At 39.4% G+C, this 27,995-nt stretch overlaps 1 protein-coding gene across 4 annotated transcripts in view; it reads right to left on the bottom strand.

Annotated features, from left to right (window-relative positions):
- Positions 1–27,995, bottom strand: part of GRM1 (glutamate metabotropic receptor 1) — a 180,695-nt gene that overhangs the window by 47,830 nt on the left and 104,870 nt on the right. For all 4 annotated transcript variants that reach the window (XM_050315114.1, XM_050315115.1, XM_050315117.1 and 1 more), the window contains one exon: positions 19,293–19,528. In XM_050315114.1, the coding sequence (XP_050171071.1) occupies positions 19,293–19,528 (236 nt within the window). The remainder of the gene's footprint in view (positions 1–19,292; positions 19,529–27,995) is intronic.

Genomic DNA, 27,995 nt, shown 5'->3' with positions numbered 1-27,995 from the left:
GATTTTAGCTTTGTTCCACGTTACAACATGATGATGGTTACATTCAATATGAGTGCTAATTTATGCAAAAAAAAAAATTCTGTAAGGACAATTGGGGCTAAACTTCTGGGAAAATGAAGTAAAAGAAATCTGTCGTACATTGGTTGCACACTTGGGTTTCATGTGTAATAACTTGGCACAAAGAGACAAAGAGCAAAGAGGGCTCCCCCAAAAACTCCAGGTAGCAGAGCATGTATGATCTGGTAGAGCAGTACCCAGCCTCATAGCAATTGTTCATATGCATTGGACAAATTCTGGAGGCAGGTTTCTTATGCTCTCCTTCAGTCCCAACATACACCACCTCAACCACAGCCTGGAAAAGGCTTCCTAAAGAGGAGTCACTGTCACAGGCCTGTCAGCATTTGGAGCCATTTGGATATTGTAGATTCCTTCCAGCAGAACTGGATTTTAAAAACTCCAACAAAACAAAAGAACCCCCAATGGCTCTGAGAAAATGTTTTATTTGGCTCCACACAACTTTGTGTAGAAATGTCATAGTGTGTCCTTGGAAAACAATGGAAGTCAATATCTTACAGTGTCCCATGTTAGAAAAGACCTGACAATATTTGACCAGAACAAATTTGTGCCATAGGATTTGCAAGGAGCAGGGCAGAAGGTCAACACGTTGAATTGACCAGCCATTTTAAATCTAGTTAAGAACTGAAACTAAAAAACACATGAAAGGCAATGAAAAAACTCGGTTTACAGTGATTTTAGTAAAATTTTAGGATATTTGGCTACTTAAAAAAATTTGAGAATGTTTAGTTTGATGCACAACTATTTAATTATGGGTTTATCTTTGGATACATAGGAGAGAAAATGTAATCAATTCTACATTTCTGTTTTGTCACCAATTTCTTGAAATTTTTTTTTTCATTTTATTTAGAAACCTGGAATCACTTAGAAAAGAATTTTAAGATCATTGCATCCAACCGTTAACCTGACACTGCTAGGCCCACCCCTAAATCATGTCCCTAAGTGCCACATATGTACATTTTTTAAATACCTCCGGCAATGGTGAGTCAACCACTTCACTGGGCAGCCTGTTCCAGTGCTTGATGACTCTTTCAGTGAAGAAATTTTCCCTAATAGGAAAGGAATGTAGGGTGCATTTGATTGCCTCATGCAGAGCATTGACAAAGATGTTCAAAAGCACTTAAGTCCTGGGAATCCCACTAGTAACCAGCTACCAACTGGATTTCACTCAACACTGCTCTCTTGGCCTGGCCATGCAAGTAATTTTCTACCCAGTAAAAACTGCACCAGTCCAAACTATGAGAAGCCAGTTTCTCCAGGAGAATTCTGTGGAAAACAGTGTCAAAGACTTTATTGAAGTTCAGGTGGACAATGCACATAGCCTTTCCTTCATCCACTAGGCTGGTCACCTGGGACCTACCTTTCACCAAACCATGCTGGCTGGGCCTGATCCCTTGGTTGTTCTGCATGTGCCATGTGATGGCACTTAGGAGCATCTATCAGTTCCATAACCTTTCCCAGCACCAAGGTCAGGCTGACAGGCTTATAGCTCCCCACATCCTCCTTCTGGCCCTTCTTGTGAGTAGGTTTTGCATTTTCCAACCTCCCATTGATTGCTACCACCCTAGTTATATAGGACTGATGATAAATGATGGAAAGTGGCTTGGCAAAAACATTTGCCAGCTCCCTCAGTACTCTTGGGTGGATCCCATCCTGCCCCATAGACTTGTGGGTGTCTAAGTGGTGTAGCTGGTCACTGACCATTTTGCCTCAGATTTTGAGAGCTTTGTTCTTCTCCCTATTCCTGTCTCCAGCTCACGGACTGGGTACCCCAAGAACAACTGGCCTTACTATTAAAGACAGGCAATGAATGCATGTATCTCAGCCTTTTCTTCATCCTTTATCACTGTACTTCCTCCCACATCCAACAAATGATGGAGATTCTCTTTAGTCCTCCTTTTGTTACTGATGTATTTGTAGAAACATAATTTACTGTCTTTTACAGCAGTAACCAGGTTGTGTTCTAGTTGGACTTTGGCCCTTCTAATATTCTCCTTGCATAACCTCACGACATCCTTGTAGTCCTCCTGAGTTGCCTGCCTTTTTACCCAAAGGCCCTAAACTCTCCTTTTTTCCCTGAGTTCCAACCAAAGATCTGTGTTCAAACAGGTTAGCCTTCTTCCCTAATGGCTTATCTTTCAGCACATGGGAACATTTAATACTGACTTATCTTCTGAACAATTATGCCAATCTAAGATTCTACAAAATAATTTGTGCAAAGGGTTTCACTTGTTTTAACCCATTTGACATTATTTGTTCAGATATTTTACAAATATTGCCAGTTTACTCCCTCCTATATTCTATTTATGACATCTTTTACATTATCTAACATAAAAGATAACAAAATTATTTAACAATGTCACTTTAAGAAACTGCAAAGTGAATAACACAGATTATAATGCCTCTATATGTGATTAGTACAATGGTGGAGTGTTCAAAACCTGTGCACTAACAGACTTTTTCTCTTCCTATCACCTTCTTAGTAACAAATGCATTCCGTTCAATAATATTGTATGGCTGAATAACATCCTCACACCTCGATAGTATAAAGAGAACTTCTGTTCATGCTGCTGTGCTCATTATGTCCAAATGTAAGTCACAGGCAACCAGTCAGTTATTCTATGTGAAAACATAAAAAACCTCACCTCTTCCAGCCCACAATCAAATACAGAGTACCAAGAATTTCTGAAGTTTTATTTTTGTAAGTAACTGCCTGTTTTCCAGGCAATTCAAGCTGAGTGACTATGAGGGAAAAGCCAGGAAATGCTATTTGGTAACCAGAATGAGCAATTGTGGATCAGTTCCCCAGGTTTCACTTGTCATGGGCTGTCTCAGTGCTGTCTAGGTGTCTATATGTGCAAGGTAATGTGAGCACCAACAATTTGTTGAAAAATTATTATTTGTGTGTGTGTGTTTTGCCAAGCCAAAAGATGGTCAGAAACAAGGAGGCTTTTTTTCAGTCTCAATTAAAAGACCATTTGTAATTTTCATGAGAGAGAATCGATAGGCTGAAAAAATTGTCAGAGACCATAATAAATGGTTACCCCTACACTTCCTACTTTGATGTCTGTATCTTTACAGCAGGGAAGCAAGTCTAAGAGACAGCTAAATGCAGTGAAAGAGAGGAGAGAGAGGACATACAGGGAGGATGGAAGAGCTATGAAAAAGACACAGGATGAAACAGGTAACTCATTTCCCATTCTATGTGAACCATTTGTTTGATTGGAGAAGGATCCACTATTTGTCAGGTAAGGTTGAGGAAGGATGTATAATTTAAGAATAGAGATCTTCCCGTAACTTCCTCCTGAGCATCATGTCACCACTATATAGAAAATAATACATCTCTCTATACAGAACTGCAAGTTGCTGTGCCCTTTGGCAAGAGGAGAGGAAGCAGAACTGTCATGGGGGCAGCTAAAAGGAAGGAATATCTTACAATATGAGGGTTCTACACCAGAATTCAAAACATGCTGATAAACATTTGACATCTTACAGTACTCATGAAGCAAAAAATGGAGTTCACAGGGTTGCAGACTTTGTTTTCAGGATGTCATTAAATCAGAAAGGGTTTGCTTCCATTCTTCAAATGGTTTTTATTTCCCCAAGCAAAGAGATTCAATTCATGCAATTACATTTGATGTATTTTTCCCTGAAAAGCTAGGATACAATTACAGTTACCAGTTGAGATACCCTGCTGTCTTCTTTCTGAGCATGGGGAAATCTATGAGACTCCCAGATACTACAGCTTTGTTAAATCTAGTGAATGTTGCTTTTTAATTGGGATTAGTGTACTTCTATTCATATATATAACTGGAGAGAAAAGAAAGCCATTCAAAAGCTGGGCATTCAGCAAAAGCTTCTCAAAAATTTGCACTAGAATTCTCTAAGGCATTAACAGGATGGTGATTGCACCAATATTTGTAGGCAAGGGCTTATTAATTTTTACTAGCAATTGGTCAAATCACTGATTAAGTTTACTCTCTTGGAATAAGGTTGATATTGAATTTAAAAGGGTTTGGTTGGTTTTTTGGGTGTTTTTTTACACTTATTTTTACCAATGTATCTTCCACAGATGTCAGCTTAATGGCTAAAGGAAATCAAAACATTAATTCAGCCATCAGGACTCAGGTTTTCCCTAATTTCATGTGTCTAAAACCTGAACCTTGGAAGATTAGTCCCCTTTTTAGATATACACCACCAGTGTATTCAGTTTCCCTGTCTGTTTTTGTGTGGAAGCCACATTATTCCTCAGTGTTTGAAAGGAAATGTCTTTCTTTTGTCTCTCCCTGTGTGTCAGAAGCAGTGGGGAAAGATTATAATTAAATTTATTTTCTTGGTTCTCTATATCATGTTATGTAAGCACATTAGGGCTTTAAGAGCTTAGTGTCAAAGACTCTAGAATGAGTCTGGCATACACAAATACAACAGTGCCACAGTGAAGCTGAAATATTGTGGGGAAAACTGACTGCACAAGTCGCTGACTCACTCATTAACCAGATGCAGAGGGAGTCTCAGTCTCTAAGGCACAGGGCAAGAGAAAGGGGACTGAGCAGTGCTGCCAGCCCTACGCCAAGTCTGAACTCATGGGTCCAATCCATCCACCACATGACTTGGGAGCAAAACAGAGGGAAACCAATCTCTGCTCCTTCATTTCCCAGTCTGCAAACTCTGCTAAACAGACGTAAGAGTCTGAAGCTTGCTTTTCTCCCTGCCCTTTCTGCCTTTCCCCATGGACTTTCAGACTCTCACACAATTATGGCTCCAGGAAAAGCACATTTAAGATGTAAACACCAAGTGACAATGCACATAATTCATGCTTACACTGTGGGAAGTGATAAAGCTGTGTTCAGATATGTCTTCATCCAAGCGTGCAGAGAGAGCTTTCCTCGTGTCTTCTTCCTAACGACCCAAAGAAGCTAAGCAGGTGATGAGAAGACTGTTATTTTCCTAAGACTGGCTACAGCTTTAAGTGAATATGAAGACTGGGCATGCCTGACGGATGGACATGACAGTTCAGAGGTGAGCAGGCACAGTATATCTGGGTAGGTTACTACATATTCACTAACGCTCCCTACTGATGCGCAACGCTGCAGCCCCTGGTTGCCTTCAGAAGAGGCAAGAGGGAGGCTGGAGGCCTTTGCAGCAGCTGCCAGTGTGGCTTTACCAGAATTGCATCACTGAAGTGGGAGGTGGGTGGGAGCAAAACAGGCCTCTGGTGGAGAAAAAGCTCCTTTTCCCCTTCTCCATAAATCTGCATTGTCTGTTCTGTGTCTTGTGTTGGCTAGCAGCAGAAGAAAGGACTTGAAGGGAAATATAATGCACCACCTAAGGACCATGCACAGCTGTCTGCATGGCAGCTACCCTAGTAGAGTGGTGTTTCACTTCACTAGACTGACCCTGGCAAGGTGTGGCTCCGTACCATCACAGGTTTGCAACATATGCAGATTGCTCCCATGCATTTACAACTCCTACCACTGAGAACTGAAAGAAACTGATTACAGAGGTGAAAAGCTGTAAGAATCCATGTCCATAGCAGTATTTATGGTAGCAGGAAAAGGAGCAAGAGGCAAGCAGAGAAATTCCAAAACAACTCAATGTAGAGGGGACATGCTGTTAAATGCTGGTCTGCAGAGATCCACTTAGAGCAGATGGCTTGACAGAAGCTCATCAGCCTAATAAAGCTTCTGTAGGGGATGGCAGTATGGCCTGAAGCTTCTGTGTTTCTTCCCACTGGGATAGAATTCTTCATAAGAAATTGTGCTCACGAAAAAATCTAGGGTTTATGGCCCTGTGAGGATGATATGATGAGATTCTTTCTCCTCTAAACAAGCCTGTAAGCTGGCATTTGAAACCTCTTCTGTACATATCCACTGCTATTAGCTGTTAAAGGCTTGGCAGGAAAATTTAGCGTTGCTTCCCTTTGTTCATAGCTTTTAGTGAAATAATCATGATGAAATAGCTCTGCAGTGTAGACTGTTTTTTAATGGAATAGAAATGGAAGGATCTAGAAAGTATAGTTCAGTGCAAGGTGAGAAAAAACCCAGCCCACTTAAAAAAAAAAAAAATCCATTCCTGTGATATTTGCATGTGTACTTCAGTGAGACTAGCTTGAGAAACACAATTCACAGAATGTTCAACAGTGAAAAAACAACAAAAACTGCCAAAAATGTTACGTTTTAAGACTTTTGCTTACCTCATTTTGGCTATTATCTTAATTCCTATTCTTTGGAATTAATAGACTAGAAGACAACAGAAGAAAATAACTGTCCTTATTTGAAATAAATCAGTTTCTGTATCTTGTAGTCCCAGGCAAGTATCAGTACAAATGGTTTGAAAAGACACATGGCTTTGTATTTATGGGCCATCATTTTCATGGTTGTATTCCTGCACCAAACCTGAAGTATACTTAAAACTGCCATAATGCTCATAAAATTACGGATGTTCATTATTATGCACATTCTAATGAATATGTCTGGAACTAACTCCATGATGAAACAAGTAAGATGCATATATAATTCACCTACTTGATGATCAAAAAAGTAACCAATATTTGCCCCTTCTAGCTTATGGAAGTACAAACCTGATCAAAATACTGCAATCACCTATTGGAAGACTCTTGGAACTGAATAAAAATCACATGAAAATACAGGGGCTTATTACAGTCTAATACCAAACATAATTCTCAAGGCATAAAACTAGAAATCAATAAAACTTTGATAGTGATTCTGAACATGGTCAGAAGAAATTTAGGCTTTAAAAAAAAAACTGCTCTAATTCAGATAGTTAGGACATAACATTAAATGATATGTTCATTCCAAAAACAGACAACATGAAGCATAATCTGAAGTGATTCTATAATCTTTCTTAGAGACAGAAAGTAACTATTATGAGAACTTGACAAATTATTATTTACCTTCTGCACCAATATATTATTTTAATTAGAAATTAATATTTCATCTTAAAAATAGGAATAAAATATGCCAGATGATTTTTTCTTTGATTGAATGGTTTGTATTATTAATCAGCAGATGCTGATTTCAAATCGGAATATAGTATCTGAAATCCATCTTATTATTTCATTAGCTGACTAAAATTTAATGCTGACAAAGGCATTTGAAAGGTCAAACTCAGCCTTTGCATTTAAAGGACATAGGCAACAACCAATCACTTCAGTGGAAGATTCATAAACAGGCTGAATGGAATGGAGGGCTTTTGCCCTGTCTTATCCAGGTCAGAGTCCATACTCTGATCCAGCATCATGATCCCCCAGTCCCAATTTAATGTTTGACTGAGATTCTTTATTTTGTTTTGGTTTTAATTATTTTCTCTGCTTTTCTTCTGTATGCTTTCTTGGGAATATGACAACAGGGAATTTATTTGTTATTCTTACTGCGTGTCCTATAGTCTTTTCTGTCAGTCACAGTTCAACTAAACTATCTCTGAGCCTCTCTCTCTCAGACTCCCACAACTGCCCATGCTCTCAAAGCCTCAGGAACCATTTTAATGCGATTATTATTTAATGTGGTTGTTATCACAGAGACCTTGGATGGGCCTGCTTCTCTGGCTTTCTTTACAGCCTTTCTCCAGTGCCATTCTGGATCCTGACCAAGTTTGTGTAAGGACAGGATTCTACAGAGCCCATTTTCCACATGACCTTAACTCCTGTGGAAAAACAATTAAAAAGAAAGACCCAACCTTCATTCTTCTCCTCTCCCTCAGGTAGCTATGTAACCTTGCTACCTTATTTGCACACTCAATTAAAGACATATTTAGAACTACTTAACAGATCAGTTATTTGGAACAAGTCTAGGAGATAATAAGTTGCTGCTACTCTTACATGAGACAAGAATGAACACAATATCAAATTCATTTACAAATGTAAAGAAATATTTTTATTCTATTTGGATAACTTTAATCAAGTTTTTCACTCTTAATGAAAAGAAAAAGAAGTCAAATCAGATACCTTTACAGATATTCCATTGTAACATACAATGGTAGAAAAATGGAAAATGCAGGACTGATTAAATTTCAAGTTTCATGCTTTTCATATGAAGCCTGAGACTATCATCTCTAGAAAGAGACTGAACTCAGTAATTGTCCTGCAGCTTTCAGAACATTAACTTACAATACTTAAATTAGGAACCTGAATACATATTCAGGCACCTAATTATTGACTTGATTAACATCTGAACTTCCCTAGCTGCTATTGACTTCCATGGGAATTATGGGAGATCAGTACCCTTAAAAAACAGGCCAATTTATCTAGGTCTCAGAGCATGCAATTGAGCAGCTAATTTTGAGCATCTTCATCAGAAAAGGCTGGCTCAGAGTTGAAAATAATCTACCTTCATGTTAACTATAGAATATATTTCTGCTGAATGGGGCAAAGGAGTTCATAGAAATCTATTCTCTGAATATGTTAAATATTTGGTGCCAGCATAACACCCAAAACTAATAGTCAGGGTCTATAGATTTGAGTGGGAAAATATTATAAAGGTAGTAAAATACACATATTCATCTGTGCCCCTATCTGACATGGAGACCAAACCACAAACTCTTTTCCAATCCATTGATCTAGACCTGTAAACATCTAAGTACTGGCATCATGGTTGCCAGTATACAGGCATGAGATCATGAGGACTTCAAAGGCATGAGACAGTATTTCATGTTAACAGACCAAGCACTCTCCTCCTTGTAGGACACAGATTATTTGGCATAACTGGTCTTTTCCTATTTTAAATTCAAGTGGTTCTGTATGAGTACAAAGAACAGCCAGGAAAGACATCTAATATTTATTACTCTTTAAATCGCTATTGATTTAAGATGGGCCTCAGAATTCTTGCATGACAGTGTGCCACCCATCAGCCAATACTATAGGTTTTCTCTTTCTTTTCATTATTTCTGGTTTTCTTTTTATTCTAAAAGAATAAACTATTTCTTCCTTGCTTCTGTTCTTAATGCTAAGATGTTATTAAAAACATCAGCATTAGTTATCCGAATACAAATCAGTATGAACATCAGTGTGTCTTACTTCTGTGGAAATATAGCTTACTCCAAATTTCTCCTTTGCCAAGTTTGCTGACGGTTTTGCGTTGTTGGGTTTTGGCTTTTTTGTTGGTTTGTTTTGGTTTTTTGGGTTTTTGTTTTTTAATAGTCCATACCCTCACGTGAGAAAGCTTCTGTCTAAAGGGTTAGCTTCCTGGAACCACATGGCTGCATTCTGATGGGATGGATATCACATGTGCAAGGCACAGGCTACACAGCAGTCCCTCAGCCATGCAGTTGCTTTCAGACAATCCCCTGGCTTCCCAGGACCTAATGCAAGTGCTGCAGCTGCTGTGGAGCTGAAGATCAAAGTCGTCTCAACCACCTTAACCAGCTGAACCATGTCATAATTTAACAGAGTATACTCATAGCTTTTGGTGAAATTAAGCACATTTTTCAAATGTTCATTGGGAGGGTCCAAATATTCCCTTGTAACTCTTGCAATATGCAACACATTAATCGCAAATACACAGATCACAAAAATCCACTTTATTTTCACTTTAACTGGACATCTGCACAGAGCTGTGTTCAATTACAATACCACAGAAAAGATCCATCTTAAAGCTGAACTAAGATTAGGAGTTTCTGAAAAATATCTGCATGAGGACAATGCCTCTCTGATTAGCATCAACTAGAGCTAAGCAAATCAGAAGATAAAATAAGTGGCCCTAATCTGTATTCACACATTAAATTCAACAGAAAAACAGAAACAAAATTCTTTCAGATCTGTAAGAATTTTAAAATAATTTAAAAGTATTCATTTTAGACAACCTCCTTTTTGCTGGGTGTAGCAAAATGTGACAATGCAGAAAATACTGAAGTACTTAAGATTTCACAAGAAAAATGTGCCCTTAGACAGAATAAACCTCGGAAAAGCATCAGAGTAAAGTGGCCTGTGCCACTTTAGTAGACAGTGCACTGCATGATGATAACATGATGTGTAGAGTGCTACTGCTTTGAACAGAACAGTCTTGCTTTTCCATTCCTGCAGAGCTGAGCCTGAATCCAGAGCTAAATTAAAGGTTTGAACTTGTGGGTTCTTTCAAAGCTGCTTTCTACTGTATGAATCTCAAAAATATCAGCTGAAGGAAACTTGTGGAAATCCTCTTGTCTATTACTTGGCTGTGCTACTACAACCCTCTGACTCTGCCAGCAACCCAGCCTAGCTGCAGTAGCTGCTTTTATCATTTTTCCTAGTTCCCTTCACACCAGCAGACTTCTGCTCTTCCCCAGACCTCTCAGTGTGAGTGGGAAAATAGAAGTTTATTCTAGTAGCACTACTCTTCTGAGTACAAACCTTCCATCACATTATTCTCCCTATGGATACCAACGCATCTTATTCTGAGTAGGAAATTCTGTGGTTTGCATGGTTCAGGTTTTACCCCTTGAGCTCACAATTTATTGTTCTTTACACCACTACTTACCCACAATCTATTGAGAGGAACCCATTTATTTTAAGAACTCTACTTGGCTATTTTTCAGAAAATATCCTTGTCTACAGAGTATCTCTGGGTGATAGCTAGACGTGTGTGAGCGTGTGGGTCTGTGCCTACATGTGTTAGCCTCCACTGCATCTCCTTTCCACTTGTATTTATGGGGTAATGCTGCCAGTAGTGACAACCTTGGAGCCCCTGGTGGTCTAGTGGTAAAGGCGCGGCGCTATCACCGCCGAGACCCGGGTTCGAGTCCCGGTCAGGGCCACTCCCGGGCAGGTGGGGCTCGTTAGCCCTTAAAGGCAACCCACCTACGTCCTGAGGACCTCGCTGCCACCGTCCAAGCTCGCTTGGCCCCGGCAGATGAACCTTAGGATTAAAGGGTGGGCTCAGTTCCGCGCACACTGTGTCTCACCTAAAAAATCCAATGCGCAGGCTGGAAGGTGGAAAGACCTTCCCCGGATCTTCGCTCGCGAAGACTGGCCATTAGTGACAACCTGTAAACCTGCAACCAGTATTTAAAACTTTCCACCTACAGGTAAATGAGGAAAGAGAAGGTATCATCTAATAAAAGACATTGGGGCCTGACAGAAGGCAGTTGGCCTTGTTTTCAGATCAGTTACTTGTGTTATTTCATCTGATTTACTTACTAGTTTGGTTAAATATTTATATCTATGCTAATTGTTCTGATGTACAACCTGCACAAAGAATTGATTTCTAGGAACAAGTCAATTAATTTTAATTGTGTTCTTTTGTCCTCACCACACTCCTGATAAAAGTTTAAATCTTCTGTAGCAGTCCAAACAGTCAGAAGTGCCCCAGTCTCCCTCTAGGCATAGGAGACAGGAGCCCCAGGAAGGCACAAGGGAGCATGATTCATATATCCTTTGCAACACCATCAGTTTGCTCATGTAGTGGAGAAGGCTAAATGTCACAAGCCTACACAAGGATCCTTTTAATCTGAGGAGTGCAAACTTCTACTGTTAAAATCCACAATGGAAAATGGAGATGTAAATATTAGATTCACAAAGCTTTTGTCATATCCTGCTGTAGTGTGTATGTTTTCTGCAAACTGTCTTCTATGTTGTTTACAAAGGCATGTGTATATTGCTTCTTTCCTTCATTTCATGATGATCTCATTTTTTGTTATGGATCCCAAAAGAAGAAAGATACTTATTTTTATTGTATATTGATTGACGGTCTGGTTTTAAAGTATTTTTGGAAATATAAAATATTAGATACATGTAGCAGCTTTCTTCCAAACATGGAAATAAAAAGCCAGAAGCAAATGAACAAAAAACTGGTCATAATGTCTTGTCCAAATAATTCATATGATTTATAACAGATAAGCACATTATTAACCTTTCTCATCTTTAAGCCTTAAAAGTTGTCTGTAAGCTTGTCTGGGAAACAAAATGAAACTACAGCTCTCATTTTGTAAAGAAGCCTTGACTAAGAAGCATAGCAACTAGAGTTCTTTCAGATAAAATATCCCAAGTAGGCTTTATTCTAGGTGTCCATGAAATTGAGATCAGTTTTGATCACTAATATGGAATGAATCCTGGGATCTCCTGAGTCATACTGATGACAAGGAGTGTGACACAGGACACAGCTCCTTCTCTACTACAGGGACCTAAGTATGTAATAGGAATGCCAAGCAGAGTTTAGGGAGGGCAAGTCACAGGATACATAAGATAAATGTATCTTGAATAAATCATGATATGTTTGTAGCTTGATTACTTTTTCAAAAGCTTCAAAATATGTCTCCTGCACAGGTGACTTACAAGCAGTGACTGACTTAACAGATTGTACATCAGGCTGTTGTCTTGTAATTAGTTTTTCTGAACTACTGTGGTGGAAGTAGTTCCTACTGTAGGTGTTCCTGCTGATGAAAAGTCTCAAGGTGCAGGTGCTCCATTGGGAAGACTAGCAGATGTTGAGATAAAAGGAATGTTCTCAAAGAAGCACCTACAAGCATGACTGACACAGCAGAATGAGTCCTAATAACGTCTACTGGACCTAATTTGTCCAACTCCAAAAAGGACTCAGATCAATTCTCACTGTAAATGCTTTCACTCCTTCAAAAATGGGCAGAAAAATCAAGTGCATTTCCTGGAGTGCTTTGTCTATTGATATGAGAAGATGAAAACCCCATGTTATCTCATATAGATTTTGGGAAATAAATTCTTGATTAAGAGAAGCTCTGAACTACATTACTACTGACCTGGATCTAGTCTGAATGATTAACCAAGTACAACTATGCCTGAGGATGGGAATAGGTAGTCATCAGTCTTTTGTCTTTATATCTGGTGCAATAAGTGCAATCAAAGAGAACTACAGAAACAAATACAGAGAAACATCATGACAGCCCTGTAGATCTTCTAAAAAGATGTGATTATCCTATGTCAGGAAAAAACCCAAACAACGACTTCACTAAAATTATAAGGACTCTACGTCTCTATGAGATAAAATAAATTACGTTTTAATGAGTGGGTTATAATGGTGGAAAAACTTAGGGCTGCTTTTCAGAGACATCTTAACTAGAGGCAAACAACCCAAGCTGGCTTCATAACCACTTGTTGAAAATAAAATAATCAATATTCCCTGTCCTTTTTGTCTCAAAAAGTATGACTCTGCATTATATGTACCAAAGTATAACTACTTCTTGTGGAATGTTTAGTCTTCTTCACAAGTTTTTTCCGTTCTCCTTACGTTCTGCCCATGATTTGACATGTTATGAAATTTATGATGGACATCCAGACCTACTCAGGTGTGATGAAAGCTCATGTCCTCCTTCTGAGTAAGTCTGATGATGCAGAAAGGAGACGGGAAAAGATACAACTTCTTAGGACCAAATTTGGCATAAAAAGAGGGTGGATGTACAGATCATTGGTAGGCACGAAGGCAAGCAGCATCCTGGATTGTAGTGACAGCATGACCAACGATTGCAGCATGTGATTACCTCACCACTGCCACCATCCTTTACTTGGCACTCATCAGGCCGCATTTAGAGTACAGAAAGACACTGATAACCTAAGCACATGCAGCAGAGGGCCATCAAGATGACCTGGAGCTGCAGTGCTTGTTTGAGGACAAACTGAAGGGTTTGGGCTTGTTCAGCCTGAAGGAGACGTGGCTGCAGGGAACCTTACACCAGCACCTCATACCTATGGGGTGGTTACCAAGAAGAGCGAGACAGGTTCTTCATGGTCAAGCATGGTGGGAGGATAAGAGATGATGGGCATAACTTGAAATAAGAGAGGTTTATACTGGATATGAGGCCAAACTTTTTCACATTCAAGCAGTGGAACAGGTTGCCAAGAGACATTGTGCCACCCTGGAGGTTTTCAAGGCCCCAGTAAATGAAGCTCTGATCAGTCTGGTCTGAACTCATAACTTAACCTGCTTTGGGAGGGGGTTGGACTGTAGTCTTCCTGAGCTACCTTCTAAACTGAGTGATCCTGTAACCGTGTGACTGTGACTGCACTCAGACTGATTGCAATTCTCTTGGACCAAGACAGGAATTAGCAGATAAAGCAATCCTTGTGTCATACCAAGGTATGAGTAAGCATCCTAAAGGGAACTTGGACTGTGACCTCCTTTGGAACAAAAAATATCTACATTTCTTGTTCTTGTCTGCAACAAATACATTCACTGAGAAATAATCCTTCTTCTCAAAGATCAATTGAATCGATGAATGAATCATGAATTGCCCACTTTGTTCCACTTTGCTATATTGAAAAATGTCTGTGCTGATTGCCTGCCAATATATTTTGTTGTCCCAGCAGATGAACCGCTGTGAGCATAATCTGATATTTGCATCAGTTCCATTGCCAATTTCATAACTACCTCTTATGGTGCAGAGGAGGACTCATCCCACCTGGTTTATGTAAACTACAGACATTGTATTATCTACCAGGAGGAGAATAAGGCATTCTATAAAAGAGCAGTTAGACCTCCTCACAAGTGTTTGCATTGCACTGAGTTCTACACCATTTCTGTGTGTGACTTGCATTTAATTCTGGCCTATGTGGGCTTGTCAAGTCCAATAGAGATATATTTGCCACTGTAATTTTGTGGGGGAAAAAACATTTCTATTTGGGCTATTTCTATGAGATCACAGAGGAGAAACCACCCTACAGAACTGTTGGAAAGGTATGTTGAACTCTGTTGCCTGACATACACAGTCCACCATCTAATCTTGCTGTCCGTGTGCAATCTCCAAAATGTGGAAGAGGCCAAGTTGTCTAATGAACTAAGACAAGCAGTGGCTGTTACTTGGAGCAGTGCCTGAGGTTGTGCGCTAAGGGAACTTAATGTCAGGTCTGTCCTGAGTAAGATAGCTTCTCAGTACCTCAAATTCATAAAAAGCTTTTTTTGTTTTGGTTGGTTGGTTGTTTTTTTTGGGGGGTGGGGGTGTTAGTGTTAAAATGGTCTACTCTGTTCCAACTTTTAATCTGAAAGGTATGAAAAATGGTATGAAGTTCTGAATTTCGTAATGAGTCAGGTGTCCATTCAGATTTTCAGGTCATGGTTTGTTTCCTACAAACTGTAACTACTTCATGGAATACACTGAAAATACCTTAATGGCATGGATAGTTTAAGAACAATTCTGTACTGAAAGTGGTTTTGGTCTGCTAGATATTAAGGAAACTCTAAGAGAATTGCCATATACAAATATGTCTTTTCTACCGTCATGGGTTGACTTTAACTGGCTGGCAGGTACCCACCAAGCCATTCTCTCACTCCCCCTCCTCAACAGAACAGGGGAGAGAAAATAAAATTAAAAACTCATGGGTCAAGATAAGGGTAGTTTAATAAAGGAAAGCAAAGACCATATGGAAGCAAAGGAGAATGTATTCTCTACCTCTGTCAACAAATAATGTCCAGTTACTTCCTGGGAAAGGTGGTCTTAGTATGTAGAACTTGCTTTGGAAGACAAATGCCCTAATAATGAATGCTCCCCCCACTTCCTCATGCTTACTCTCATGCTTTGTTGCTGGCCATGACACCATATGCATGAAAACTTCAGTAAGTTTGGGTCAACAGTCTTGGCTATGCCACCTCCCAGCCTCTTGCCCACTCCCAGTTTACCAGTCTTTGAGGGTGGACATAAGGATTTGGAGAGATCCTTAGTGCTTTGTTGAACGCTGCTCAGCAGTGCCCAAAAACCTGGTGTGCTACCAACGCCTTTTTAGCTACCAATACAAAGCACAGCGCTATGAGAGCTGCTATGGAGAAAGTTAATTCCATCCCAGCCAGATCCAAGAAATCTACTTACAAGAAAATTTCCATACTTGAATCCTATTATGTTGAGAAAGAATATCTCCTATAGCAGATAGAGAGAGAAAGAGGGAGGGAAAGAAAGGGGGACAGGAAAAGAGGCATTTCCTTATGAGAGGCATTTGGCTAGAACATTGTAAAGAATGAGTTGAAAATAGTTCTCACTCATACAGCTTCCACCCAAGTGGGGAAAGTAAGTTGTTGAATTTTTGCAAGAAGAGATGATCCAAAGGAACAGTCACTGCAAAACTCTTGATGATTTTCTTCCCTTCCCAAGAATTTGTGCTACTACTACATAGTCCTAGTACATCCAGATAAGCTATTCTGAAAATGTGGTCAACTCTTAGGCATCCTACAAGACTTCATACAGTAGAATGCACTTGAACTTGCTTCCTTCTAATAGTTCTCAGACCTTTTTCTTCCATAATATGCATGTACATTCAGAGCACGTACATTCAGAGCTCAGTGTTAGATGAGAATTTCTGAAGGACAACACCAGTCTTCTCAGAGACTGAATGAGGAATTTCAAGCAGTAAAATTCCTGTCGTCAGAGAAGGGAGATTTCTAGGAACAAGGTTTCCTTTGCTTTATAGAGAGCCTAGAATCTCAAGCTAGTGCTGACTCAACAGTAACAGAATGTGAAAAATTGGAAATGCAGCAGCTGTAATTACTTGAGGAGAAGTCCTTGCCTATCCATAAATGATAAAAATTGAACTTCATATGCCAGTGGCAATTCTGAATAAACTCAGTGAAGTGGTTAGATTGTATGTGAGCAAACTGTAATGGGCAGGCACTAACTGAAGATTCTCCAATAGAAACTTTGTAATTAAACTCCTTTTCAAAATGGATAGATTCAAGTATTTTGAATCTTCTCTTAATTAGGTAGTCAAAGAACAGTGATGACTTTCCTATTTTTGTTCCTGGATGCCCCTAGGCAACCCCCTTCTTGGTAACTAGCATTACACTATGCTGCCCTAGATACCACAAAAATTTTTGTCTTAGGCCTTCTTTTTCATTAGCTAGTTTCCTGAGATGTTAACTTTCCAGGCATGGAAGATGAACTTGAGCATTACTGCCTTTAAATCAATTCCTATCTATGTAAAAGTATGGGTGTGTTTTGTTCTCAGTAAGGACTAGAAGTGCTAGTCAGAACAGACCAGTCTGCAGAGATATAGTCACAATACTTGCTAAGAATGTGCATGGGAGTACAGAGGATTCAGCTTTTTCCATAATCCAGGACTGTGTCTTTTTTCACAGGAATATTGGTGGAATACCTAAGGTAGAAGTAAAAGCTCTTAGATACGCTGGAATTTAGTTTCTTGATAGAAGTACTGGGTATTGAAGGTTCTCTCCTTCAAATTTGTGCATGGAGATATGAAGTATAAGAAAAGACACAATCCAGAATTGGTTCTTGGCAGAGAGTTTGTGAAACAACCTGCCTCCAAATCTTTGAGAGGTAAAGAAGGCAGTTTCTTGGCACTGTCATACTAGTCCTTCTTGGAGAGAAAGTCTTCACCAAAAAACTTTGAAGCAGCTAATATATGAAGTGGCATTCTTAACCTTGCAGAAATGTCAGATAAAGATACATGCAGAGAAAGCTCTGGTGATGCCAGATAGTCAGCTGTCAGATTTATATAGTTAAAGGAAAATAAATACCATAATGTATTGCCCCCAGATTTGCTGCAGACATGTAGGTCTCTTAATTCTGTAGGTACGCCATTAGTGGGAATAGATACCTTGTGAAGCTGCTCTTTGCTGATCTGAGACTTTTATATTTTGTTCTGTGGGGTTTTCTTGTTTGTTTGGGTAGTGTTTTTTTGGGGTTTTTTTTTGGTTTGTTTGTGGGTTTTTTTATTGGTTTGGGGGGGGTGGTGTTTTGTTTATTTGGTGTTTTTTTCAATTAAACAGCCCTTAGTGGTTTTCTTCCATGAATTTGTTTAATTGTTTTTGGCTTAAGTACAGTTTTGGACTGTTCAGCAATCACTGTGTGTAAACTCACCTACTCATTCTGTGCAGAAGTATCCCATCTTGGCCATCCTGAACTCACTACCTGGTACTTGCCTTTGATACAGCAGATGTAGGATAACTATGCTGGTTCAGACCCAAGCTTTTAGTTTCATAACTGAACAGAGGCCAGATAATAAAATACCCATGTTTACAACAGCTGCTGAGATGCCTCAAAATTAGGCCTTTTTATAGACTATCGACTTAAAATTTATTTGTGTAAATGGAATGAACGGAACAGTGTAATTTTAATCTTCTTTTCTTACAAAAAAAGGGCTGTGCATTTACACTGTGTATTAATCACTCAACTCTCCTAAGCAATTTTTGCCCTTGTTGACCCATATTAACTCCTTTGTCTGAGCTGAAGCTGTCTCAAAGCCAACTGAATGTATATACCATAAATCAACGTTTTGTTAAAGTCAGTGACTGTATTTGGTGATGTGTCTCAGCTGTGAATAAGAGAACTGGGGAGAAGCAAAAGATACTGTTGGAGCTCCTCTTAGGAAGTACTACTGATGGAGAAAGGAAGAGCTGGAAACTATGAGAATGCATCTCAGGGAACACATGAAGACCAACTAAGATTACTGCTAGGGGATAGAGGAGGTGGAGATGTAAAAAACAGGACAGAAATCCATAGGAAGTCAGGCTTCACTAGTTTTGTTTCTAATGAAATAACTTCCTTACTACAAGTAGAGAAAACCTGTCTGTGCACAGGTACACTTCCCTTTCTATGAGCTAAGAGTTACCTTCATCTGTAGAACAGTGTGGTTTTTTATATGAGTGATACATAGTGGAAACAAACTATAAATGTTTTAATGGGTAAGAAAAGAAAGGGTAAAGCAGATGACTGGCCAAATATAAGACTCATCAATTTTCCTTAAAGTATTTTTTGTGTCATAATATTTTCTGTGAACTTCCTCATTATTCCAGAAAAGCTGAGTTTGAGGGGAAAAAAAGTATAAATTTCTTCCTATTTTTATTAAAATTTATGATTACTTTTTTTACAAGCCCTATTATAAATTTTAACAACCTTCTTGGACTTAACATAGACCTAAAATATAACAAGAGAACAAATCACTCTATAATAGAGGAGAACTAAATTGAGTGGAGGCTGTACAACCAATACCAGACATACTCCAGGGAGCTGAGATTAATACCTGCACAATTTGAGATTACCCTTTCCACCATTTCTACAAAAACCAAATACAACAACAGACACACACCAAAAAAAAAAAAAAAAGAAAAAAAAGAAAAAAATGAAATAAAAACAAAACAAAAAGAAAACCACCAAAAAACCAAACCAAACACCATAAAAATACAAAACAAAACAAGAACATACACACACAAAACCCCACAAGGGAACCTCAAAAAAAAAAAAAAAAAAAACCAGAACCAAAGATAAATTTTTGCCAGAGCACAGATTCAAAAACAGAAAAATAATTAGCAGGTTACCAGTGCAGTTCTTCTGGAAGTTGGGGTTCTCTAGTGGGTGCCCTGGGATACGGCACTGAAATCTGTGCTGCCAGAACTCAGGAAACCAAGGATTGCGGGTGTTGGTGTCCAGGCGCAGCTTCAGATAGTAGTCATCAAATGCCAAGACCTCAGGAGACTGCAGTTTGATAGTAATGCCTCCATTTGCTTCGGGTTCATAACCTTCAATGACTTCATCTCTGTCTGCCCAACCGTCACTGAAAAGAGGCAAAACCCCATTATTACACAAAGAAAGGAAGCTTGTTTTGAAAAAGCAACCAGAGAACGGCAGGCCAGCACCCTTGGAAGCAAATGATTAAGGGGGAATATAAAGGTGTAAAATTCAGGCAGAGAAAGTAGAGTAATAGAGACTTGTAATGAGCAGTCTGACTGATTTCATGCAGAGCCCTCATTAACTCATCTGGAATAATGAGGATTTATCCTTGTCCCTCTGGGAAGGTTACTGGGCATAGCTTGTGCTGTTATGTCTGAAGAGATTCTGCCTTCTTTCCACTGTCCTGTAAGAGGTGGAAACTGAGAAAATTAATGTTGATGGAAAGGAAACTGAGCCAGGATCTGGATGCTTTGCAGAATAAACCTCAGCATGCACGGATTATACAGTTAGAAGAGCAATTCAGATCAAATATAAGGTGAGAAATGCACTGTGTTGGAAGAGAACGAAATATGAATACTTGACCAAACTAAAAAGAAAACTGCATGCTGTTCTCACACTGCATGGGATTTGTGATAACATGTTTTCTTTTCCTTCTCTCCTTTTCCAGTTAACAAACAATGGCTTTCTATTTTACTTCTCTGTTCATATATGAGATATTTTAAAAAAAAAAGATAAATATTTTTCATGTTAACATTATTTCATGAAAAGTTTATTTTAACAGGTTTGAACAAAGTCCATTGGGCTTAAGATCTGAGTTTTAGTTCAGTCCCTTTAGTTCTTTTTCTTCTTCTTTAGAAGTCCATTGATTTAGTGTCATTCTCCAGTTTGTATTACAGTCCCCTAAGAACAGTGCTATTACAGTCTAATTTAAGTGCAAATATAAGTCAGCTATTTCTTAACTTTTAAAATTCTGGGCATGTCATGAGAGAAATAGATTATTCTGGCACCCCAGTTCTAGTTCTATCCACTCAGAATCAAATCAGTGGCAGTGCTTATGTGAAAAGTAGACAGATAAAGCACTTCCAGCAGCAAAGAGCTCAAGATGAAAAATGCAATTGACTGCTGAGAGAAGTCTCAAATTCACCCCTAAGAGGATTGCATCCTGAATTTCAGACAGATTGAAAGAAGGTCCTTGTTAGAAGTCTCTTACACACAGCCTTGAGATGCAGACCATTGTGGTGCAGACCATTACAATCTGAGGCCATTTATGAGACACTAAGCACAGATGTACCTGGGACTCCACAGTGGAAAATGGACAAGATTTGAAGTAGCAAGCTCTGTCACAGTCCTAGACAAACAAGTGTAAAGTGACTAAGCACTGGGCATCTGTGAGTCTTTGGTCCCCAACCACCAGGCTAAACAGCTGCATGGTTTAGCTGTCATTCACATTCAACTGCTACATCTATGCTCCGAACACCTGGGAAAAAAATGGGCGGTTGTCCATAAAAATACAGGAAAACACATGTACTGAATGTTTTCCACATGGGAAACATGACCCAAGCCTCTCTTATGGGAACTTATTTAAGACATGGGACATCTGGCAATGCATTGAGCAATCAACAGATTACTTTCAACCTGGTCTCATAAAGCTATACTTTAAGATGACACTACATGGCACCTTCAAGACAGTATTTCTTGTTTCTCCATTTGACTTGGCCTTGAAATAGAACTGCCCAAAATTTCTGACCTTGCAAATCAATGACTTCTTATCTTCATGTAGCGTGAGATACACTTGTATGCGTGTTGCATTTCACGTGTGGTGTGAGAGCGAAGAGCTGGGGGAGATGCAGAGTGTAGGTCACAGGAGGGAGACAGTGATGGCTGAAGAGTGTCAGAGTATCCCGAAGTGACTCTCTCTGTCAAGCTAAACCTGGTGATATTTCCTTATTCCCACACCCAGTAGTGCAGGTTACCCAGCTTCTTGCATCCATATAGGCCAAATGATAACCACCTGGCACAGCCCGAACCTGACGGCTGCACTTGAATTGCCACAAGGGTGCAGAGAGCTCTATCTGTCTGTCCCTGCTCCCTGCCCCACTAGACTGCCTTGAATTTTGAAGGGGGGACAAAAGCCACAGTTCAAAGCCTCTGCATTCCCCCACTGCTCACTTGTCCATATTCTGAAGATAAAATGTACTGTGCATCCTGACTGCTTCATGACGGACCATGGCCTAGATAACCCTGGTATGGATAACTCTACAAAGGTAAAACCATGAGAACGAACTTTCTGGATTTCACATAATTCAAGCTGGAAATTAGCACCAGAAGGGAGAAAAAGACACAATATTTATTTTTTCTTATGTGGGGGAAAAATAAGCAAAAGATCACTCTAACAGCATGAGTAATTGAGTCCTAATTGCATGATTACTTCATTATTTGTCACAATGTTTTTGCCTTTCAAACTGTAGACTCAAGCAGAAACATAAACGAGTCAAAAAGATTATGTAAATCGAGTCATTTTTCCAAGACCCTCCTGAAAGGAGGTAATTTCTCTACTGTTTGGATTTTTACCAGCCAAAAAATAGTTATTTATTTCCCCCCCACCACCAATATGTTTGGCTTGAAAAATTGCCACATACACTCTGAAGGCAAAGGAAAGCAAATCTGTAAACACAAGAGAAGGTGTATTTTGAGTTCTCTGAGGGTAGCTTATTGAAAAATTCCCTAAACTGGAACACAGATTGCCACCTAATATTTTTGTCTCCTGGCCCCAAATATTTTTTTATTCTCTCTTTGACTTCCTCAAATCTGTCTGATAAACTTTGTCTTCAGCTAAATGTGAAGAAAAGCCACTGGAATCAGAGAAAAAAGTTCATATGTGCTGAAGCTCATATAGGAGCTTTGCTTTACTTTCAGTAAAGTCAAGGAAGCAAAGAGAAGTCCTCTGGTCTCTTAGGTGTTCCCTGCCATCCTGGCAGCTGCAGGCTGACTTGGCTGAAAGGTGCCCTAAGGGGCTGTGCAGCCCTACCAGCAGCTGTGGGAAGATTATTAGAGATGTAAAATCCTGTGAGAATATCTTTCTGTATTTCTTTTTGCTGTTCATATATATACATATATATATATCTAAAAGATTGTCTAGGAACTGTGCGTCCTGAGTGCTTTATAAATAATAAAAAACCTCATATTTCAAATGCTGGGCAACAGCACGATAATGAAGTCCAGATGACAGTGTGCATGTCAGTGACAGAATCACAAGACCAATAGCTGATTCAATGTAAAATTGAATCTTCATATAAAAAAGGAAGCACATACTATTCTTTTGTTGTTAGAATCAAGTACTTTCCACCTACCATCCTTCTTTCATCCTGCTGAATAGCAAGTAGCACCACACATAGCACTTTTTCCTAACCACCTTTCTGTGTGCCCTTATTACAGATTTCAGGAGGTTTTCAATATCCATTACCCAAACTGCCTTCCCTGATAAGTGCCCATGTGTGTGACAATCTGGCCTTGAAAAGTGCCAGGTATCTTGTGCAACAGTTGATCTCAAATTCTGTGAGGGGGTTTACAGTGTGAAGACAGAAACAGTGAGGGAGGAAAAAGCATGTGGGTGTCAAACTAGCAACAACTCTTTTGCTTTTAAAAGAGAAAGAACTGCTTTTGTTATGGTTTTGTGGTGTTTAACACAGTCAAAATGGTCACTGATACTCTGAAAGCTGCTTGTAGTCCAAGTCCCAGTCTGGTGGCTGACATTCATGATGCCAAATCCAAATTTCAGCATTCAGTCACAAACAAAAATCAGACAGAAAGGCCAAAAGCCCAAGGTTAACTCATTTAGCATCAGAATTCCCATTTTCCATTATTACAGACCAAGTCTGAAGAAGTGAAGCTATTTTTTTCTCAACCTGTTTACTATTCTGCTAATATGTGACAGTGGACGTCACTGAGTTTAGGCTTAAGCATTTTAGCCTTCCTGTATTTTTCATATGTATTCTTATGACTGAAACACCGGGGGAAAGGGAATGGATTTCCAATTTCCTCTCATCTTTCAAACATGAACACTGTCAGCTGCTTTTCACAAGGGCTGATGAGACAACCAGCAATCAGCCTTTCTATTTTCATCTCCACAGGGCTTAACTCAAGCTATGCAGCAGATTTCTCTCTGCTTCCCAGCACAGCACTCAGAGAGTTACTAGTCTAGATGCTTTTTCAAAACAGGCAAACCCACAAAAGTAAGCATACTATTGTTTATGAGGACTGCTTGCCCTGTCATTATTGTGGGGAGTAGCATCCTTTCACAGGTAAGGAAAATGAAACACGTTTGTAAGCATGGACACCGACTGGTAATTTGATCCCTGCACCATTATAAGGTTTGATCTGAATGACCAAAGCTGTAGAGGGCAATTGATTTAGACTCCTCTTATTGGAGAGTTGCAACTACCTTTGCATTAAGTAACATTTTCTTAAGAAATTTTCATTCATGGTACTTTTTCTGATGAGTTGGATAAGTCATAAAATAAAAGAAATTAAGAGCAAATGAATTATTCCTGCAATAATCCTTCTGCCTACAGCAGGTGTTCTTTTCATTATAAAACCAAATGAATCAATCATATTAACATGATTTCCATCTCTCTTTTAATTTTTTTTTTTTTTGTGGGGGTAGGTTCTGTTCCTGTCCAAGTGAATGTTTTTATCCACTTCGAAAATAATGCGTGTAACTATACCTACGTAAATCGGTAACATTCGTTTCAAATTTTCAACCTTCACAGAGGTTCCCTGCTGATATCCTACTTACACAGGGTATCAGGGCACTAGATGATCATAGCTGTCACACAAAAGAATCAGAGCCTACATTCTTGCCTTCTCTCCCTTCAGCGAAACTAAAGCCCCTGTCAGTATACCTCCCTTGTCACATCAATATACATTCCTGCAGAGCCCACTGCTTTCTTACTATTGCTCTCCAGGTTGCCAGCTGGCTTGCTGTTATGTCAAACTTCTAAAAGATTTAAATACGAGGACAGCACCACTCAGAGAATTCGACAATCAATAAAGTGCCAAGACATTTTTCATATATGTCATATGTATTTTTAAAGACCATTATTATATATTGGATTATACATATTTTAAAAAAAAAAATCTGGGCATTTAAATTGGAGGCTGCTTTTTGCAAGACCATCTTTCTGTATGATAGTCACACACTGCTATTTCAGAAGCTCAGACACTACTTCTATAGACACATGTCAAAATGCTACAAAACAGTGAATAGGGATAAGTAGCATTTAAATAATTTGTTATTTGCTTCTGGTAAATGCCAGTGCTCTGGATTTCCAGAGCTTGTCAGATGTGGAAGCCTGCAAATTTCTCTTTCCATAGAAGTCTTTTCTGACAGCACACCACTGGTAAATCCAGTGCAGATTCTCATGTCTGCATGTAGGAGTTTTACAACTGTGATGACCTCCTGCTTGCTTTTCTGACAGAATGGAGGGAAACTCAGAGCTCAGCATAAGGCCAACACAAAAGGTACCAGTGTGGCAAGTGAAATAATTTCATAGGCAAAAAAAATCAGTGTTGCCACTTGCTGTGATCACAGGTGGCAGAATCAGGCCCAGAGTTATTCACGAACAGCACTCCAGCTGACTGCTCACCTGCTCTCTTCTGGAAGTAGACTTTTAAAAAATTCTTTATTTCATCAACCTGGTGTATTGGGAAACAAAAAAACACAGTCACCTTATTGTCAAGAAGGATGGGCCTATTCTCTGGCAATAAGGAATGTTACCCACTGTCTGTGTAATACATGCCTTAAACAGAAGATGCCATGTAAAGAAAATTGAGACTGTTCAATATTCACAAGTCAGCAACCAACAAAGTGACTTTCCTCCTTAGGCTTATGCATTGTCAGTCAATCCCAACACCAATGTCAGCTAAAAGGTGCTGACCATTATTGCTAATGAGCATTATTTTAGACATGAGAAACAAAAAACCATTTCTGCACTTACTCCTTCAGCTAATTCACCGCTACTATCTACTGGCACTGAAAGGTGGGAGAGCTTTCCTCAGTTGCCAACCAGGAATTTGGAAAAAACATAGTTTCACTTTTATATTTGTGACAAGTCCTAGCAATATTAGAATACTCCCATGGCTACAGATAAGCCTGTATCTCACTGCTGGCAAGACCAGGCTGAAAGTCTGTATGCTGTCATGCTAAAACCTGAGGCCTGCTGAGAACTGACTCACTTCCTTAAAACCAGAAGAAGCAAGTTCACTGAGTATTGTCATCTGACAGGAAAACAAAAGGGTGATAACATAGAAAAGCTTGGGTTTGAAGGGACCTTAAAGGTCAACTAGTTCCAATCCCTCTGCCATGGGCCAAGGACACCTTCGATTAGACTAGGTTGCTCAAAGCCCCATCCAGCGTGGCCTGGAACACTTCCAGAGATGGGGTATCCCCAAGCTCTCTTAAAAGCCTGTTCCAGTGTCTCACCACTCCCATAGTAAATAATTTCTTCCTAATATGTTATCTAAACCTAACTTTTTTTTCAGTTTAAAGACATTCCTCCCTGTCCTATTACTACATGCCTTTGTAAAAAGTTCCTCTGTATGCTCTTGTAGGCCCTCTTTAGGTACTGAAAGGTGCTAAAAGCCCTGATGTCTTCTCTTCTCCAGGTTTAACAACCCCAGCTCTCTCGGCCTGTCTTCATAGGAGAGGTGCTCTATTCCTCTAATCTTCTTGGTGGCCCTCCTCTAGACTTGCTCCAACAGGCCCAAGTCATTCCTATGTTAGGGTACCCAGAGTTGGACACAGTAGTCCAGGTGGGGTCTCATGAAAGCAGAGTAGGTTTGGAAAATCACCTCCTTCAGTATGGGCTTCAATGTAAGCCAGTGGTTTTGCTCCTGAAGGCATGGATGGAGGTAGGCAGGAGTCATCACCTGCCCAAGCTCCCTGTCTTTTGCAGCAGGCATCACAAGGTACTGTGGGGTTTCTGCCTGATTCCTCTCACCACAAAATATGCTGGGCTCAAGTGTACCTCAAATTCCAGCTATTAGATTTTTCTGGTTTGCTAACCTCCACAGGTCAATCATGACTAAAATCAGCTGAAATCGTCATGGGAATATCAGTTCTGCACATTGGAAGCACAAGGGGAAAACCACTGAAGCACCTTCTGGGAGGGCAAAGTAAAGGAAAATAGAAAATTGCTGCCTTGACAATCTCACACACACACACAAGAGACGGTACAAGAGGAGCATTTGCTGCCAGACTGTGAAGTTAATGATTTTAGACTCACACTTCACACAGAGATACTATGCCACTGCGGGTTTTAAGCCTCCCATTGGACTATAGATTGAAGAGCATGTCAAACCTGGTCAGGACTTGGACTGAATGTCTCTAGGGAGGACCAGCGTGACTGAGGAAGAGACTGATAAGATTTATATAGCTCCCTTTGAGATAGCAATATGTGTCTGTCATGGTTTCAACTCTAATGTCCATGTGTTTTTTTCTGAGAGAAACTGAAAGATGAAGTTTAAAAATAATGCCAAAGGCCACTTCCTACAAGTGATTTGTCTTGTCTCTTAGTAAAATTTCTGTTCTTCTCAGGTTCTGCTTCATTGCATTGCATACACAATTTTTCACTTCCCATTCATGGTTATTGAAAGCTCACAGTCACAGTAGCAAATTAGTTCTTATATTTTACGGAAACAAAAAATGTTGTGAAGGGATTGCCATTTTTATTTAGTGAATTAGTGGTTTGCTTTTTTTTTTTTTTTTAAATGAATGACACCCTGTAAAGAACCTAAAATTGATAAATGAGAGCTCATTATGTTTCAAATTGTTATCATTCACTTCTGTGTGAATGTTCAAAGTTTTTGCACTGTTCATTTAAAAAATGTAGATTATAACCTTGTGGACCATGATGGATTGTATTTTGCAAATATGTATTTACAAAGGTTTTAATTATCATATGTGATGCATATATTTGCATGCAATTTACATAATGGATTTTAACTGCCTATCATGCAGGCAATATCTTGGGGAGTCTTCACTGTGAAGATTCCTGACACGTTTGGCATGTGCAGCTTTTTGTAAATGTAGTTGCTGCTTTTATGCAGAAAAGGTTTTACCATTCTCAAGGGTGCACAGTGGTGCGTATCTTGGAAAATCAGCAACCGTACATATAACCTCTAAGGCAATAGCTGATTTCTCAAAAGGTATACACATGCTTTCACCCTAGACTGAAAAGTGGATTGAATCTTTGCTCTGCATGCTTGAAATTCATAGCACGAGGCATCATGAAAGCACAATATCTTCTCCAAATGAAAGCACGTGTGTAAAGAAGATAATTCAATTTTAAACAAACACACAAAACTAGGAAACTTTAGTCTGAGCATTGTGCCTTATCTAAGGTGCTCCTTGACTCCAACGTGTTCTGCCAAATACAAGATTTTTAACATCTTATTAATACACCCAAATCTGAAAACAGGTTTAGTTTTTCATCTCTGTACCAGTTCCTGGGGATTTGCAGCCCTGCTGCAGCTTTGCTTTGAGTTATGTGCAAGAAGTCTCCACTGACGAA

This window comes from Myiozetetes cayanensis, unplaced genomic scaffold, assembly GCF_022539395.1.
Source record: "Myiozetetes cayanensis isolate MyiCay16 unplaced genomic scaffold, myiCay2020 scf2-11, whole genome shotgun sequence".
NCBI classification, from domain to species: Eukaryota; Metazoa; Chordata; class Aves; order Passeriformes; family Tyrannidae; genus Myiozetetes; species Myiozetetes cayanensis.
This window is presented reverse-complemented; position numbering and strand designations above follow the sequence as displayed.